The sequence below is a fragment of the Eschrichtius robustus genome, chromosome 17 (genome assembly GCF_028021215.1).
Source record: "Eschrichtius robustus isolate mEscRob2 chromosome 17, mEscRob2.pri, whole genome shotgun sequence".
Lineage (NCBI taxonomy): Eukaryota > Metazoa > Chordata > Mammalia > Artiodactyla > Eschrichtiidae > Eschrichtius > Eschrichtius robustus.
The window spans coordinates 45072146-45091179 of record NC_090840.1 but is presented as its reverse complement, the minus strand read 5'-3'; the positions used below and the strand labels follow the sequence as shown (position 1 = coordinate 45091179).

The 19034-nt window shown below is 37.5% G+C and overlaps 1 protein-coding gene across 2 annotated transcripts in view; it reads right to left on the bottom strand.

The window, feature by feature from the left end:
* Positions 1-320: 320 nt before the first annotated feature.
* Positions 321-19034, bottom strand: part of ESRP1 (epithelial splicing regulatory protein 1) — a 58141-nt gene continuing 39427 nt past the window's right edge. For both annotated transcript variants that reach the window (XM_068525981.1, XM_068525982.1), the window contains 3 exons: positions 12940-13090; positions 9275-9384; positions 321-1853 (listed from right to left, as the gene is read on the bottom strand). In XM_068525981.1, the coding sequence (XP_068382082.1) occupies positions 9310-9384; positions 12940-13090 (226 nt within the window). In that variant the 3' untranslated portion in view covers positions 321-1853; positions 9275-9309. The remainder of the gene's footprint in view (positions 1854-9274; positions 9385-12939; positions 13091-19034) is intronic.

The following is a 19034-nucleotide window of genomic DNA, read 5'->3' as shown; positions in this document are numbered from 1 at the left end:
AAAAAAAAGGCTTATGTGGCTTGAATAGGTTTTCAAATTGTCAAGCAAATAGAGCTCTAGTAATAAGATGCAAGGACCACATACTAGTATCTATCTATCACTACCATAACTTAAGAATTTCAAAATCAAAGTCTCAGTGATTTATGTTCTAAGGATGGTTGTTTGATCTGTATCTGAAGTGCATTAATCATTGATAGCTTTTACAAATACTTATAGTAACTTAGGTAAATATCCTACTACCTCAGGAAAAAAAGGCTTTACCCACCACACCCTTCCACCATTACCCTTGTCTTCTAATAACAAAACAGAATGCAAACATGGAGATTAAACAGGCAAGTTTTATTATCAAATGTAACAATTCTACAAAAACTCAGTAGTATTGTAGTATTACTGCCTATCTTAAAGTCTTTCAGAGCTTTGGGCAGACAGCATCTTAAGGTAGCCAAGTATAAAGAACTATTTTTCTGATCTTAAGTGCCAGTTATCACCAATTTTCACACAAAATGGTTTTTCTTTTTTATTTTTATTTCTCCTACTGCAGTTAAAGGGCCATTGCTGGTCAGTGAAGAGGGAATGTTTGGCTCTCCATTCAAGGTGTTAAAGTAATGCAAAGTAAATAAAAATAGCAGCCACATAAATCTGCATGGCATTGCATCCAAGCTAAGGACAATATGAGTAAATTAAAGAAACATGTGCACTCAATTAATCAAATCCTGTTTCCTCTTTGGAGTTACACGAGGCAGCAGTACTATCTAGCTAGTGTCTAATATTGCACTTTTGGAGCATAAACACAGCTAAACACACAGTGCTAAACACTGACAGCATCAGTACCTGTTCTCACCACATCAGTGTTTACCTCTCAGTCTAGCATGCTGACTATAACCCTATGCTTTTAAAAGTTTTAATTATTTGACAGTTAAGGCATTAGAGAAAAAGTTTTAAGGCTATCTTAATATATACAAGCATTCACTTTAGTTAGTATATTGCTTTCTAGAATACACTGTTCAAATATCTCATTTTTGTGATATTAAAAACTATGGAATTCCTTATTAAAGTCCAAACCATCAATAATGGGAATGGTACAATATAAAATAATACATATGAAGCCATAATATTCAATTACAATTCAAACTAGAAATTACTAACTACACGTAGCTGCTTCATTTTTGGTTTTACATTTTGGCCCCTAGTTCATTCTTATTTACAACTGATACCTACTGAGAAAAAAATCCAACATTTTAACTATGTATGTTTTGTGGTGGGTGTGCCATTTCTTCTCACTTCTTCCAAGGTGTTTTAAAAATAGTTTTGGTGGCTTTTAACTGTAAGACATTGTGATGGCCAAGAGACTGGGAAAATATTAGTTTTATTTCTTTTTGTAAGTTTGTGACTTAAGTATTCCAGGACCTTATTCTTGAGTTACTTGGAAAGAGCACGTGATTTTGCAGGAGATGGGGAGAAAAGAGTTGGAACACACAAAAATGAAGCTTCCATAACAGAGTTCCTGATGGAGATAGTAGACACTAGTGGAGTGTTTTTTTTTACCCCCAAGACTTAAAACTTAGGAAACACCTATGATGCCACGTTAGCTGGTAGTAATGGAGACACCCAATTTCAAATTCGCATTTTAAATGCCTATTTGCAATCAGCGAGGAGCCAAGCATGCTGCTTGCAATAAGAATTTGGCTTCACTGGCTCAAATTTTTCACTCCACCAAAAGATAGGGCACAGGCCCACTGTCCAATCATGTTTGCTGAAAATACTGCAGCCTGAGTGTAGACAAACTTCTCCTGAAGTTGCTAGAAGTTGTCGTATGTCTGAAGGTTTCAGGATCACCATACATCTTTCAAACACTGAAAAAAATGAACAAAAGGAAAAATTATAGTCTCTAAATTTTACAATTCTTAGTAGCCATAAAAAAAGAGATTCTGAATTCTAAACGGTCTGAAAAAGCCTTTAGGTAGTCCAAATTTTTATTTTACACAGACGTAATTGGGATTTACACAGCAAATTCTCAGGGAATACAGTGCTGACAAGTGAAGTTTATGTGATAATTGGCATTTCCACAATACCCTACCCTTTGTATTATCATGCATGGGATAATGTGTGTGTTTTCACCTCCCCACTTAACTCTTTTGTGAAGAGACTATTCTCCTCATTCCTTATTCTGGGTCCCCGAGTTATCAGAACATTTTACTGATACTAGAGGTTTAATACCATTTTAAAAATAAATTAAACCATTAAGACAAAAATTTTAAATTAAATTCTAGTATAAGAAATTAAAAAAATTTTCAAACAAGAATATTTGTATCAGTAAGAAGCACTGAAAGGGGACTTCCCTGGCAGTCCAGTCGTTAGGATTCCTCGCTTCCAATGCAGGGGGCACAAGTTCGATCCCTGGTCTGGGCACTAAGTTCCCACATGCCGTGTGGGGCGGCCAGAAAAAAAAGAAGCACTGGGGAATGACACTGACACTGTAGCAATCATGAGCTCTACATGTCAGTGACTAATCGATAAAAGCCACCTTTATGTGGATTATTTCATCCTTACAACCACCCTATTATATTACCATGTTATCCCCACTTTACAGATGGGGAAACTGAGGCACAGAGCAATTAAGCCAATAATTGGAAGATCTAGAATTTGAATGTAAATTGGTTCCACTGTGCTACTTTACTTATACACCACACGGAATCTTTAAAATGAAAACTGTAACTAGGCATGTGTATACTGACATGTAAATGAGAAACAGAAATGAAGATAGAAATAAAGATAGCTGTTCAGAGTTCAGCCTTATTCATATGGCCAGTTTGTAACTGTGGTTAATACTAGATTTGCTTTTAGAACAGATTCCAAAATTGGTACAGATTTAGATTCAGGTACTTTAAGAACAGAGAAACATTTATTTGTTAGAATTCGTTTTTAAAATGTGGTTTACAAAGTGACCATAGTTAACATTTAGCTTTAAACATTATGCATTGAAACCTCCTCCCTGGTACAGACAAGAAAATCTCTATCAATGACCCAACAACATTATTGCCCAATAACTATTTTGTCCTCCTTTTGGCAAAAGCAACAGATTTTCCTTAAATGACTGCCCATCACCCAATCTCAAGGCCATAAAGAGGCAACTTTACTGCTAAGCCCAACAAGTGACCCAGATATAGCCAATAAGAGCCATGCATGTCCTTGGCCACAGTGGTTTCAGAGACGGACTTAAAGTGGGGCCAGTGACACTGAATTCCTGGCTTCCTCTGGACTTGCAATGGAAGGGTGGGAAGGCAGGAGTTGCTGAGGGTACGTCATGGAGAGAGTTTGGCTGAGAGTGAGCCCTTGGATCCAGCCAAGTCAGTCAACTCTGGACCTGTCTGTTATCAGAGTCAATGAATTCCACCTTCCTCATTCTCAGCCCATACTATTAGTATTCTAGTAGGAAACCATTGTAGATGCTGAAAATTATACCTTCATATTTTGTCAAAATGTGGAAGAGTTCAGAAGAAATTAAAAGTTTAACCTTCTCAGACCTGCCTTTTAATCCCAGTGGTATCCAATGGAATTTTAGCATTTAGCAATGAGCACATTCCTAGCTGCCAGCAAAAAATAGAAAATCTCAGACAAATAAGGAGAAAATGTTTCCTATTCCCCTTTAGCTGCAGAAAAGCAAACACTATTATGCAAAGACAATTTTGAAGCTACAACTGCAAGTATCCACAAATCAGTCTTTCCTTTCTAGTAAGGTCTGTGTTAAAACATACCATGTTGTATTTTGCACTAAACTGTCATTAAAAGTACTATGTACAAAGAATTCTTTTAAGATATCTGGATTTCACCAACTGTTGTTATGCCCTATGGAATGAACCTAAACCCCTTAAAAAAAAAGCTTGCAATTCTGATTAGTTGTAATATTTTATTTCCTCCCAGTAATTCTGACACCTCTTTTCTGAAAAGTATAATTCATAGGTGAGATTTTTTTGTTAGGATAGAAGAACAGTTTCTTCTTCCTTATGTTAAAGATAAAATAAAACCCATAACTCAAGATTCTTTAATCAAAGAAAGCCTGTTGGTCATTTAAATCAATAGAATCAGCATTTATCTGTTGTTTTTGCCCATTTTTATAATACTAGTTGGAGGAGGAAGACAGCAGTTTTGTCTAATTTTGAAAGCTGCTTTTTTTATCCAAAAGATACCTTGAGGGACTTCTCTGGTGGTCCAGGGGCTAAGACTCCATGCTCCCAATGCAGGGAGACCAGGTTCAATCCCTGATTAGGGAACTAGATCCCACATGCCGCAACTAAGAGTTTGCATGTCGCAACTAAAGATACCACATGCCGCAACGAAGACCCTGGGTGCCCAAGACCCAGGTGCAGATAGATAGATAGATAGATAGATAAATAAATAAATAAATAAATAAATAAATAAATAAATAAATAAATATTTAAAAAACAAAACAAAACCGAAATCTCTAAAATCAAGCAAACAAAAACAAACAAAAGATACCTTGAATTTTTTGGCCAAAAACTAAAATATTGATCCAAAAAAAAAATAAAAAGATTTTTCAATCCACAAAGTAATCTAAACTATACACTTAAGAGACCAAGTATAAAAAACACTCTTCAAATGAGAGTTAATGGAGATTTTTTGTTTTGTTTTGTTTTTTGCATAAAATTTAGCTGTTGTGAGAATACCAGGCTTAATATATTGCAAGAATCTCCAAAAATACCTAGTATACAGACAAAAGTTTTCACAAAAAAGCAAAGAAAACTATAAACACTTTATCTTGACTTCCCAGCTTTCAGAACTGTGAGAAATCGAATTGCGTTAGGACAGCCTGAATGGATGAAGCCATTTACCAAATGATCAAATTAATACCACCAGGGAGGTCATGTGGGTATAGTACAACAGATATTATGTATCACGAGATCTCATGAGAGGGGCTCTTCACCTCTATGTATTCTTTCCTAACACCCATTACCCCAGCCTAATCACAAGAAAAACATTAAACAAATTCAAACTAAAGGACAGCCCATAAGACTTCAAAAGCAGCATAACTCGGAACTGTCAAGGTCTAGAAAATAAGCAAAGACTGAGAAACTAACACAGACCAGAGGACACTAAGGAGACAGGCCAACTAAATGTGAAATCCTAGACTGGATCCTGGAATAGAAAAAGGACATTAATGGAAATACTGGTGAAATCTGAATAATGTCTGAAATGTAGATAGTAGTCAAAAACATTGCCCGTGTAATGATTATTGTGATCATAGCAACAAAATAGTTATTTGTATACGTAAAGAACTTTAGTTTGTATAACGTTATACTCATTAATCCACCTAATTCTCACCCCCCAAAAATGTTACATATGTAGAAGAGATTTTTTCCCAATTTTTACAGAGAAGGGAAATGTCACCTCTAAAGAATTATCATCTCCGTATGTATGCAAAATATAGTTGTAAATATAGTTAAGAAGCACTTGTTGACAGATTTAAATTTATGAGCTGACCCTGTCCCTTTGAGATCCTAGGAGTATGAGACTTTGAACTCACAGTGAAAGTGGGGGGTACCAGAACCCTGGCCGTCTGAGGAGGCATTCTTTCCAGCCAGCCATCACAATCTCCTTCTCTGGAGGGAAACTTGGGCATCTTTAATAGACTGTGAGCTGTCCTTGGGGGTCTTTTATGATCAAAAAAAGAGGCATATCTACAGTAATTCTTGGGGCAGTCAACAAATATTGGCTGGTGTGAGAGGACAAGGCTACATGAGAAGACAGATAGTGTGACGTTTTTATTTTATTTATTTATTTATTTATTTATTTTTGGCTGTGTTGGGTCTTTGTTGCTGCGCGTGGGCTTTCTCTAGTTGTGGTGAGCGGGGGCTACTCTTCGTTGCGGTGTGCGGGCTTCTCATTGCGGTGGCTTCTCTTGTTGCAGAGCACGGGCTCTAGGTGCACGGGCTTCAGTAGTTGTGGCGCACAGGCTCCGCGGCATGTGGGATCTTCCCGGACCAGGGCTCAAACCCGTGTCCCCTGCATTGGCAGGTGGATTCTTAACCACTGCGTCACCAGGGAAGCCCCAGTGTGACTTTTTACCAGACCTCACCATGGACTTTGGCTACCCTTATCTGATTCTATAACCAGCAGTGACACTGTTCTTTCAATAAATTTTTAGAGCACTGTATTAGTTTCCTGTGGCTGCTATAACAAATTACCACAGTTTGGTTGCTTAAAACAGCATAAATTTATTCTTACAATTCTGGAGGCCAGAAGTCAGAAATCAAGGTGTCAGCCAGGCTGCACACCCTCCAGAGGCTGTAGGAAATAATCTACTCTTGGCTTCTTCCAGCTTCTGGTGGCTGCAGGTGTTCCTTGGCTTGTGTCCACATCATTCCAATCTCTTTCTCTGTAGTTACACTTCCACCTCCTCTCTTATATGTGTCTACCTGATCTCTTTCTGCCTCTTTCTTGTAATTGCACTTAGGGCCCACACAGGTAATCCAAAATAAACTCCTCCTCTCAAGATCCTTAATTTATATCTTTTGCCATGTAAGGCAAAAGTCACAGGTTCCAGGGATTAGGATGTAGACATATATTTTCGGTCACTGTTCAGTTCAATGCAAGCACTTACTCTGCTGTGCTCTTATTTGCCCAAAGGAAAAGAGCACCAAGACTGAAGCTAGAAGTTATCGGTCTTTTTATCAGCTTGGTCACTAGCTGTATGACTCTGTGAAAGTTGTCTAATCTCTCTGGATTTCATCTCATCTGTCAAATGGGGTCAGGGTACCTGTCCTGATACCTCACAGGGCTGTGGTAAAACTCAAAGGAGACTGCAGATATAAAAGTGCTCTCAGAGCGTAAGCCACTCTATTGGTGTCAAAGATGACTGGTGACGATGAATTTGATATTCATATGGATGAGGAGAAAAAATATATAAATATACAGTCACAATATAAGGTTAAGGGGAAAAAAACAGGTCTAAAGTTCCTTGAGGGCATACAAAAAAAGGAGCTGAAAGGAACTATTCACTGTGGTTATTTCTGGATGGTGGGATTATTAGTGATTTCCTTGTACCTGTCTATATGTTCCAAATTCTTTATAATAAGCACACAATACGTTTATGATCCTTACTTCCCAGGGTTGTTAACTAAATGAGATAACTTATGTTCAGTATTTCACATAGTACTCGATGTGAATTTTTAAAAATCCTCAATATAAAGGCAGATTAATCTGATGTTATAAGAAAATGCAAAAGTCTGGATTTTAACAAAGCAGCTGATATGTTATCCTATCATGATCCCAAATATACAATACATAAGATAGAAATAGAGGTATTGAGTAATGGTCACAGTCAATTTAGGACATTTCTAATGTAATTTCAAAAGGTTCCACTTCTAGTCAGATTTTTTTGTTCGTTTGCTTTGTTTTGGCTACACCGCGAGGCATGCAGGATCTTAGTTCCCTGACCAGGGATCAAACCCAGGTCCCGGCAGTGAAAGCGCTGAGCTCTAACCACTGGAATGCCAGGGAATTCCCCAATTCTAGTCATTTCTTATTCAAAATACTCATTTTACAATATGGACAATATGCTTGTCAAGTTCACAGACAGCATCAAGGGGTTGAATAAAGAACATTTGAAAAGACAAAGTATGAACCAAAAATAACACCAGCAGGTTAGAATAATGTGCTCTCATCACTGTGAACTAGACTAGAAAATACCCCATTCATACTACCTCGTATCTGGGCATGCTCTTTCATAGTACCAAGATATCTTGAAACCTCACTGAAAATGGCAGAGAATCAACACTTCCAACCCAGGATGGGGTTTTTTACAACTTCAGAATGAGAGGCTAAGTCTATAACTGTCATTTCTCAAAGATGACATTGCACTGGCAACCTCTTTTCTAATTCAGAATCCATGTGGTTGAAGCCCACATGGTCCTTGGCCATGAAAATGGTTACAAAATTTGAAAATGACACGCCAGCAAACCAACTTCAGCAAACCCAATAATAAAAAATGAAGAAATAAGCCACACCAATTCCGGACCATGTCCTTATAACTCTATCTCTTTTGAGGAGACTCATAGGCAATGTCAGTATCCTTTAAGGGAAGTTTATAGATTAATGGGGGGGTGGGGAGAACTATCAGGATCCCTTTCTTCTAGATTTAGTTTAAAAGAGAAGAAAGACATGCAACAAAAACCTCAGTCATTTTGGAATGGAGCATATTTAAAAGTATACCCAGATGAAGCTTAAAACCATTATGCTAAGTGAAATAAGCCAGTCATGAAAGGACAAATATTGTGTTATACCATTTATAAGGTACCTAGAATAGCCAAATGCATAGAAACAGAAAAGAGAATAACGGTTCCCAGGGTGCTGGGGAAAGAGGGAAAGGAGATTGTTTAATGTATTTAGAGTTTCAGTATGAGAAGGTGAAAAAGTTGATGGTGGTAATGTTTGCATAACAATGTGAATGTACTTAATGCCACTGAACCATACACTTAAAAATGATTAAAATGGCATTATGTATTATTTTACCACAACATTTAAAAAAAAAAGAAACTAGGACAAAAAAGTGTAACCAACTCGATAGAATTATCATATGACTCAGTGATTCTACTCCTAGATATATACCCAAAATAATTTAAAATACTCAAATATTAGTGCATAATTGTTCATATCAGCACTATTTACAATATCCAGAAGGTAGAAATAGCCCATATGCCCATCAACAGATAAATGAAAGAAACAAAATGTGGTATAGCCATACAATGGAATATTATTCGGTCACAAAAAGGAATGAAGTACTGATACACACTACAGTGTGGATAAACATCAAAAACGTGAAATGAAGCAGATTGGTTGCCTGGGTCTATGGGGAGGGGAAATTGGGAGCTACTGCTTAATGGGTATAGGATTTTCTTTCAGAGTTGATAAAAATCACTTAATTGTATACTTTAAAATGATTTATTTTATGTTATGTGGTTTTTACCTCAATTAAAAGAAAAAACAAAAGAAAGAAAGAAAGCATACCCAACCTGTATTCCACATGATATGAATAAATTTCCAAATGGAAAAGTATTTCCATATATGTTGCTTAGATACTATCTACTTAGATGACAACCTTAATTCCAGTCTCCATTCCTTCTAGGATTTCTGACATTCTTACATCACATAAAGGGAAGATGGCATCTGCCACCTGACTTCTAAAAAACACTTTGAGATTTTTGACCTCTATTTGTTTGGCCCTTTATAATTTAACTTTCACATCATAGAGCCTTACCTTCTTTTCTGAGGATGGTCTAACTGCTGGGGCCCTTAAATACAAACCCATTCTTTGGATAGAGTCCTGGCCTGGTCATTTGTGTGTACAAGTCCATCCTCGGTTGCATACTAAAATGCAAGTTAAAACAAACAGGATCAAAAGATGGACAAACTGTCACTATGGATGGTTAGTATTTCAACTGAATAGATCTACCAACTGAATTATAGGACATTTAGACCATAGGAAACAAGTTAACGCTGATACAAGCCATATATGTAACTGCTAATCCCAAGTCATCAATTCTTACTTAACACGTCTAAATACCATAAAAATCCCTACTGGGAGGGAAGTTAGATTGAGCACGTGGATAGAAAAAGAACATCGTACTGCAACACCACCAAACACTTCAGATCTTGATAACAGTACAGTTTCCATCACACCACAAGTGTGACTAGATATCAAATATTTGAGCACCAACTATTTTCAAGGTATTCTACAATAAGCCCAAATTCTCTATATAACTTGGTGAACTTTAAATAGTATGAGATATATTTGTAATATCAACCTAATTCTCTCAGCAGTGCAGCAAGTAAAAAGCAGTGAGAGGCCCAAGGAGATAATGAATAAAGTCAGTACTTCGAGGAGAAACAAAAACTAGCACTACTGAAAATGCAAAGCCGTTGACAGTAAAGATTAATGCAAAGAGCAAATGAAAAAGTTAAAGGACTTATATAAGGATACCTAACAGCCCATTTCAGAATAAGAGGCCCATCAACTAAAATATAGACACAGATTTACTTCCATGACCAGAATGACATCCTCATCACCAAATATTTTTATAGTAGTCTTTTTGCCTTCGTAAATTCAATCCTCATTCTATTACTCTCATTTATCAAAATGGGCCTAACTCGGGTACTTTTACTTTACAAGAATGCAGATTTGATAGCAGAACCCATGTCCTGTATCTTGCTTTAGCATCAGAATTCTTCCCTTTTTGTAAATCCTTGCCCTTTCCAACTTTACAGCCCCCTCAACCCCAAATAAAGTATGGAAAAATTAAGTTGGAGTAGTTTTACAGAAAGAATTTTGCTGAGGATAGAGGAAACATACATCCAAAAATTAAAAATAACATTTATAAAGATGACATATGCCATTTTATATATAAAAAATATATATATTTTAAAAGACAGAAACAGAAACCGTTAAGAGATTTCATTCATTCAACCAATTATTACCAAGGATTTGCTTAATTACATAAGTAAATTACATAATTATGTAGGATGAATCATAAATAACCAAAAATCACATGAAAACCTCCCATGAAATCAGCAACAGCAATAAAATCACCATAGGTAAAGATCGACACAGATTACATTTGAGAACAATTTTTTTTAAAAGCCATCCATTGGTTTTTGTCTTGTGACAAAGCCATATCTAAAAGAATCTAGACTCTCATGGTTAGCGGCTATTACTAAAATAACTGAGAACAGGCAAAAATAAATAAGGCGGCAAGGAAGGACTCTTAAAGGCAGTAGAAAATATAAGCTTTTATGTAAGAGTGACATGAAATTAGGTTATATACAAAAGATTTTGAAAGTATGCATTGTAACTACCTTAAAGCTCAAACTACTGAAGAATAATATGATATACTGAATTAGATAATTCAGGTTCCTATGTAATCCTACTTTATTGATCCAGTTCATAAATTCCAAGCACTTCAGAAATGAAGGCAAATGCCTTGAGACAAAGTAATTTCACAGAATCTTTGTGCTTCTGATTATACTAGGTCTGCTCCAACCTTGAATGATTCCCTAGAAGCTACTAGAAGATGAAATAACTTCAGGGACTTCCCTGGCCATCTGGTGGTTAAGACTTCCAATGCAGGGTGTATGGGTTCGATCCCTGGTCGGGGAGCTAAGATCCCACATGGCTCACAGACGAAAAACCAAAACATAAAACAGAAGCAATATTGTAACAAATTCAATAAAGACTTTAAAAATGGTCCACATCAAAAAAATCTTTTAAAGAAGTAAATAAAATTTTTAAATAAAATAAAATAACTTCAGTCTGTAGCAGTTTATCTTAATTTTGAAGCATGTCAATCTTTTAGCCATAAATCTAGAAATAGCTGCTATTACGTGTCTGTGGTATAATAAATACCCGCAAAAGCCAGCCATGGCACTCTTCATAGTAAGAGCAATTTTGCTTACTCTCATAACCAATATATGTGTATGACCACTTAATTCTATTCAGTGTGAAGGTAATAAAAGTTAATTAGTCAAAACAAAAGAAATTAATTCAATTGACTACTAAAACCTGAAACTTTGCTTATACTTTCTAGAAATGGAAAACCATGGGAGAAAATACAAAACTCAAATGTATTCTCCATGAGATTAAATAATCTTTACAATAGCCTTCAGTAAAATTCTCTACTCTTTTCATAATCTAGCAAATCAGATACAAAGTTCGGAAAGTAACATTTTTACTCCTGCAGGGGTTTCCAACAGGCAGCATAATTGTTTAGGGAAGAAGTAAAGTATCTACTGATCTCTGAAAAATAGCTTACTTCTGGAAAGAATGTGCTAAGCCAAGCAGTAACAAAAGATAACTTTTGTCCACCTTCATTCAGTCTTTCACTATCACACAGATTTTCTTCATTTGTCAAAAAATATCCCATGATGGTAACTTGGTAGGTGCGGGGCATCCCCACTGACATCATTTTAGCTGAGGTCCACAATCCTCCATGATTCATGGATACCAAGAGCTTGTAAACCTGTTCTAAGAGTGAAACGGCACCTGCAGGCACAGCCCTTATCATGCTGTACTGTAAATGCTCAAGGGCTATTTTAGGATTTGATGATTATGCCTACAAGTGCTTCTCAACTCTGAAGACTCAAGCACGGCTCAGCTCCAGGAGGAAAGACCATTTTGGCTTTTAGTGCAATTAAAAGACTGCAAGATACTGATTTTCAGACGTTGCAGGAAAGGAAGGAGTTCGGGTTCTAACCATGTGATTTAAGGAAGGAAAGGTGTCCGCTCAGGTGAGATGACAATGAGAAGATTTTGCTTGCTGTTAAGGAGCTCTTACCAAGCTGTTCTTAAGTCAAAGAACAATTGATGGACACAGGCAGTCGTAGAAAAACTGACAAGAGTAAATATCAGTTTCACAAGAATTAACAGATCATAAAAGGCTCACTGAATATCTTACAGCTCATTTTAAGGAGTTACCATCTAAAGATTCACTGAGTCACCCTTATTTTTCCAGATTAGACAGAGAGGCCTCGGACTACTTTTTAAATACTCCAACTCCACGTTTGAGGAAAATTCCTTCTTAGCCAATCTTACTATAGATGGAAACACCCACATCACTGTGTGCCCTAAAGAGCTTTCTCAAAGCAGCCCAATTGGGAAAAAAAAAAAAAAAAAAAAGCATCAATAGATTAAGTTGAAGTAATTAAAACAGCATGGAAAAGCCCCAATCCTATTAAAGGGATGAGTTTGAAGTTAGCACTCAGAAAACTAGTCCCTCTGACTTTGACTCTGGTTCTTCATAAAGAAAATCTATTTATTAACACTTGTACACACGAGTTTCAGAGAATTTGCTTCTTTCCTGGCTGCATTCTTTAGGCACATCAACTTAAGTAATAAGGGCACTGAGTATTTTTCTTCTTCAAGGTACTGACCTGGTAACCTTGGAAGAAGTTAAGAATTTCCTTAACTCCAGTATTGTAGGCCAGGCCCTGCATTCTGACCACCGTGCCAGGCTGTGGAGGGACACCGCTAAGATTAGCAGCTGTAGGGAAGTAGCCAAGACTATTGGGCGAACCTGGGGGGCTAAAGGGAGAGAAAGCACAGTGAACCAATAGAAATAGACAATGTCTAATATTTACTCTAAAAACATTAGTTACTTAAGGAAACAGACTTTCTCAAGGTGATCTTTCTTAGAATTCTTAAGAGTTATCTCTCCCAAGACAAGTACACCATAGCTATTCTGTCCCACAGTTCCACAAAAGCCAAAAGTTGAAAGATAGAAGGGTTAATGCAGAGTTAAATACAGGGTTTCCCCAAAGATCCAGTTCTGAGAGTCCTAAATGAAGGAAGGAAAGAAGGAAACTTCTGCAGCCACTCAACCACAAAGCACCACTTCCAAAGCCTAGCTTATTGATGATTAACTGGCTAGTTATCAGGAATACTAAGGCATGAAAAGGCATGAACACAAAGGAATAATAGAAACCATAGCCACAGAGACCAAAAAGTATACAAAATGATTGCTCCAAAGAATAGACTGTTTTACTCCTATACACAAGTGTACAACACAGTAAGTACAGCATAATAAGACAGCAAAGTACTATAGCACCCATGAGTTATTGCTTCCAACCTGACTGAAAAAAAAGTGTGGGGGGTGGGGAGGAACAAGTAAATTGGAAGGGGTGCATCAAACTACATCACCCACCATTAACACGAGGGGAAACTAATGATGGGTCCTCTTTGTGTATCTGGGGCAATTACCTCCAAGGAACAAAAGCCACATGAATACCTAATCATTCTTCTTCTTTTTTAAAAAAATGTTTATTTATTTGGCCGCACTGGGTCTTAGTTGTGGCACTCAGGATCTTCGTTGCCACGTGCAGGATCTTTAGTTGCGGCAGGCAGGATCTAGTTCCCTGACCGGGATCGAACCCAGGCCCCCTGCATTGGGAGCACAGAGTCTTAACCACTGGACCACCAGGGAAGTCCCCCTAAGCATTCTTTATGTGGTAACTCAACTAATTACTATATTATGAAATTAGTTTCACTCTGTCCCTTATGCAATCTGTTTCCCACCACAGTTAGTTGCTAGATACCCATACTTAAAAATATATACACATAGGGAAAATTTTTTTTTAAAGTAGTCATTAGCTTAAAGAGCAATAAAGACCCACAGCTTTAGATTATTAACTCTTATAAATCATTCTAAGTAGGTAATTATCCCATTTCAAAGACAAGTAAACACATAATGGAAGGGACTAAAAATCTTTGAGATTATCTATCCTACATAATCGTAACTGATGGGTTAATAGGAACGATACCAGATGGTGAATCCAGTCCCAGACTCCATTTTAGTAGCACAGTAACCTTGAGCAAGTCACTTAATGTCTCTGAATTCCAATTTTATCATTTGTTAAATGGGGATTACACTTCCTAGTTTCACAGAATTGTTCTTCAGCTTCAATGATTTAACATATCAAATTACTCCACAAACCATAAAATGCAATAATTTGTTGTTCTACTATTATTCTCACTCTTGCTATTTCCATAATCATTCTTCCATTTCACTTCTAAAATATGGGAGCCTGAAAATATTACTTGACATCAAGCTGCCCATAACCTGTTAAGTCTCTAAAACAGTGATTCTCAACTTGTCTGCATATTAGAGTCACTTGATGAGATTTTTACAACTCTCTGAGGAGAGTCTCTTTAGAGATCAAGAGTCAATCTGTGTGTAACTGTCAGAGCAAAGAGAGGGAATGCTGAACTTAAGGCCTGAGAAGGACTTTAGCCATCATTTAGCCACACCTCCTCACTTTTACAGAGATGGAAATGGAAACTAAGAGTTAAATAATTTCCCAAAGGTCACACAACCAGTTAGCTCTTCACAAAACTGAAGAACTACACAGATTTCTCAACTTCTACTTCAGTATCTCCCCCCTATACAAGCACCATTCATTCAAAGACCATATTTGCTCATGTCAAATGCCTGATAGATAGTAACACTAATACTCAAAGACTATCAAGACTTCTGTGTATTTTGCTTAGTTACTCAGACTTTCCACACTGGATATGAAAATCAGATCATTTCCATAGTATACAACTCACTTCTATGACTCTGACCTGGCATATTCTATGTCTCTGGTTAAAGATCTCTTATAAATTAAATCTAGGTATCTAGTATTGGGTTGGCCAAAGAGTTCGCTCAGTTTTTTCTGTAAGATGGCCCTAGTAGCGCTTAGTTGTCTTAACTTCATTTGAAACAATTTTGTCAGATTGCATTGTGACAGCTGTCATATCAGCGTGCATTAAAAAAAAAAAAACAAAAAAAACAAAAAGCTTATCAAAATTGGTGATTTTTGTGTAGCTATTTTAATATTGAAGATGGGGGGAAAAAAAGCAACATTTCCGGCATATTATGCTTTCTTATTTCAAGAAAGGTAAAAACGCAACTGAAATGCAAAAAAAGCTTTGTGCAGTGTATGGAGAAGGTGCTGTGACTGATCAAACGTGTCAAAAGTGGTTTGTGAAGTTTCGTGCTGGAGATTTCGAGCTGGGTGATGCTCCAAGGTCGGGTAAAACCAGTTGAAGTTGATAGCGATCAAATCGAGACATTAATTGAGAACAATCAATGTTACACCATGCAGGAGACAGCCGACATACTCAAAATACCCAAATTAACTGTTGAAAATCATTTGCACCAGCTTGGTTATGTTAATTGCTTTGATGTTTGGGTTCCACATAAGTTAAGTGAGAAAAACTTTCTTGACCATATTTGTGCATGCAATTCTCTACTGAAACATAATGAAAACGTTCCATTTTTAAAACAAATTTGTGACAGGTGATAAAAAGTGGATACTGTACAATAATGTGGAACGGAAGAGATCATGGGGCAAGTGAAATGAACCACCACCAACACACCAAAGGCCAGTCTTCAACCAAAGAAGGTGATGTGTGTATATGGTGGGATTGGAAGGGAGTCCTCTATTATGAGCTCCTCCCGGAAAACCAAATGATTAATTCCAATAAGTACTGCTCCCAATTAGACCAACTGAAAGCAGCACTCGACGAAAAGTGTCCGGAATTAGTCAACAGAAAACGCATAATCTTCCATCAGGATAAGGCAAGACCACATGTTTCTTTGATGAACAGGCAAAAACTGTTACAGCTTGGCTGGGAGGTTCTGATTCATCTGTTGTATTCACCAGACATTGCACCTTCAGATTTCCATTTATTTTGGTCTTTACAAAACTCTCTTAATGGAAAGAATTTCAATTCCCTGGAAGACTGTAAAAGGCACTCAGAATTCTTTGCTCAAAAAGATAAAAACTTTTGGGCTTCCCTGGTGGCGCTGTGGTTGAGAATCTGCCTGCTAATGCAGGGGACACGGGTTCGGGCCCTGGTCTGGGAAGATCCCACATGCCACGAAGCAACTAGGCCCGTGTGCCACAACTGAGCCTGTGCGTCTGGAGCCTGTGCTCCGCAACAAGAGAGGCCGCGACAGTGAGAGGCCCGCGCACCGCGATGAAGAGTGGCCCCCGCTTGCCACAACTAGAGAAAGCCCTCGCACAGAAACGAAGACCCAACACAGCCATAAATAAATTAAAAAACAAAAAATTAAGTCTAAAAAAAAAAAAAAAGATAAAAACTTTTGGGAAGATGGAATTATGAAGTTGCCTGAAAAATGGCAGAAGGTAGTGGAACAAAACGGTGAATACGTTGTTCAATAAAGGTCTTGGTGAAAACGAAAAATGTGTCTTTTATTTTCACTTAAAAACCAAAGGAACTTTTTGGCCAACCCAATACCTTCAAAATACAACCAAGATAAAATAAAAGTTATCTAACTGGAAATTTAAGGCTATAAATGGCAATTATGTTCAGCATCTGTAGGGTAGCGCCTAGTCCAATGAAGTCAAAACACAATACAATTGGGATTCACATCGTTATTCTTTGTACTAGGATTACCTGCTGTAGACAAGATATCTTAAGAAAAATTAAATAATCTGTATCTACCTGACAGGGCATGAGAATAAGAATTTTCTCTCAACCTAAATTCCAGGTCTTTCAGATTACTGAAATAAAAAACAGCAAGAAATAAAGTAACTTGTGGAGTAAAAATGATAGTATAGAGACAAGGCAAACTTATATGTAGAAAATTGAATAGAGTTTGCTGAACTATTACTAGAATAAGCCAGTTTGGCAAGGTTACAAGATATAAGATCAATGCACAAAATAAATTAACTACATTTCTATACACTAAAATGAACAATCCAAAAAGGAAATTAGGAAATCAATTCCATTCACAATAGCGTCAAAAAGAACAAAATATTTAGGAAAAAAATTTGACAAAGAAAGAGCAAGACTTGTACACTAAAACTATGAAACACTGTTAGAAAATAAAAGATCTAAATAAATGGAAAGACAGCCCATGTTCATAAACAGAAGATTTAATTTTGTTAGAATGGCAATACTATCTCTAAATTGTACAGATTCGATGCAATAGCTATCAAAATTCCAACTGGCTTTTTTGCAGAAAACGACAAAACTAAAGCTAAAACATATATGGAAATACAAATGACCCAGAATAGCCAAACTTTCTTAAAAAAGAACAAAGTAGGAGGACTTACATTTCCTAAATTCAAAACTTACTCTAAAGCTACAGTAATCAAAATGGTGTGGTACTCCCATAAGGGTAGGCAATGATCAATAGAATAGAATTTGAGAGGTGAGAAATAAACCCTTACATTTATGGTCAATTGATTTTTTTTTTTTTTTGGGGGGCCACGCTGCACAGCCCACGTGATCCCAGTTCCCCGACCAGGGATCGAACTTGGACCCTCGGCAGTGAAAGCGTGGTGTCCCAATCACTGGACAGACAGGGAATTCCCTGGTCAATTGATTTTTGACAAGGGTTCCAAGACAATTTGATGAGGAAAGAATAGTCTTTTCAGTAAATGGTGCTGGAACAATGAAATATCCACATGCAAAAGGATGAATTTAGACCTCTACCTCACTCCATATAAAAAATTAATTCAAAATGATAATATACCTAAGTGTAAGAGCTAACACTACACAACTCTTAAAAGAATATGCAGTAATACATTTTCATGACCTTGCATTATATCTGACAACAAAAGTATAAGTGAGAAAAGAAGAAATAGATAAGTTGGACTGCATCAAAACTTAAAACTTTTGGGCTTCCCTGGTGGCGCAGTGGTTAAGAATCTGCCAGCCAATGCAGGGGACATGGGTTCGAGCCCTGGTCTGGGAAGATCCCACATGCCACGGAGCAACTAGGCCCGTGAGCCACAATTACTGAGCCTGCGTGTCTGGAGCCTGTGCTCTGCAACAAGAGAGGCCGCGGTAATGAGAGGCCCACGCACCGCGATGAAGAGTGGCCCCCACTTGCCTCAACTAGAGAAAGCCCTCGCACAGAAACAAAGACCCAACACAGCCATAAATAAATAAATAAACCCAAAGTTTAAAAAAAAAAAAAAAACTTAAAACTTTTGTGCTTAAGGACTCCATCAAGAAAATTAAAAGACAACCCACAGACCGGGAGAAAATATTTGTAAGTCATATAAGCTCTCCTACCTAGAATATATACAGAAATTTTACAACTAAAAAACAGTAAGAAAAATAACTCAATTAAAAAATGTGCAGGGACTTCCCTGGTGGTCCAGTGGCTAAAACTCTGCTCTCCCAATGCAGGGGGTCCAGGTTCAATCCCTGGTCAGGGAACTAGATCCCACATGCTGCAACTAAGAGTTCGCATGCCGGACTTCCCTGGTGGCGCAGTGGTTAAGAATCCACCTGCCAATGCAGGGGACACGGGTTTGAGCCCTGGTCCGGGAAGATCCCACATGCCGCGGAAAATCTAAGCCCGTGCGTCATAACTACTGAGCCTGCACTCTAGAGCCCACGAGCCACAACTACTGAGCCCGCATGCCACAACTACTGAAGCCCGTGTGCCTACAGCCTGTGCTCTGCAAAAAGAGAAGCCACCGCAATAAGAAGCCCGCGCACCACA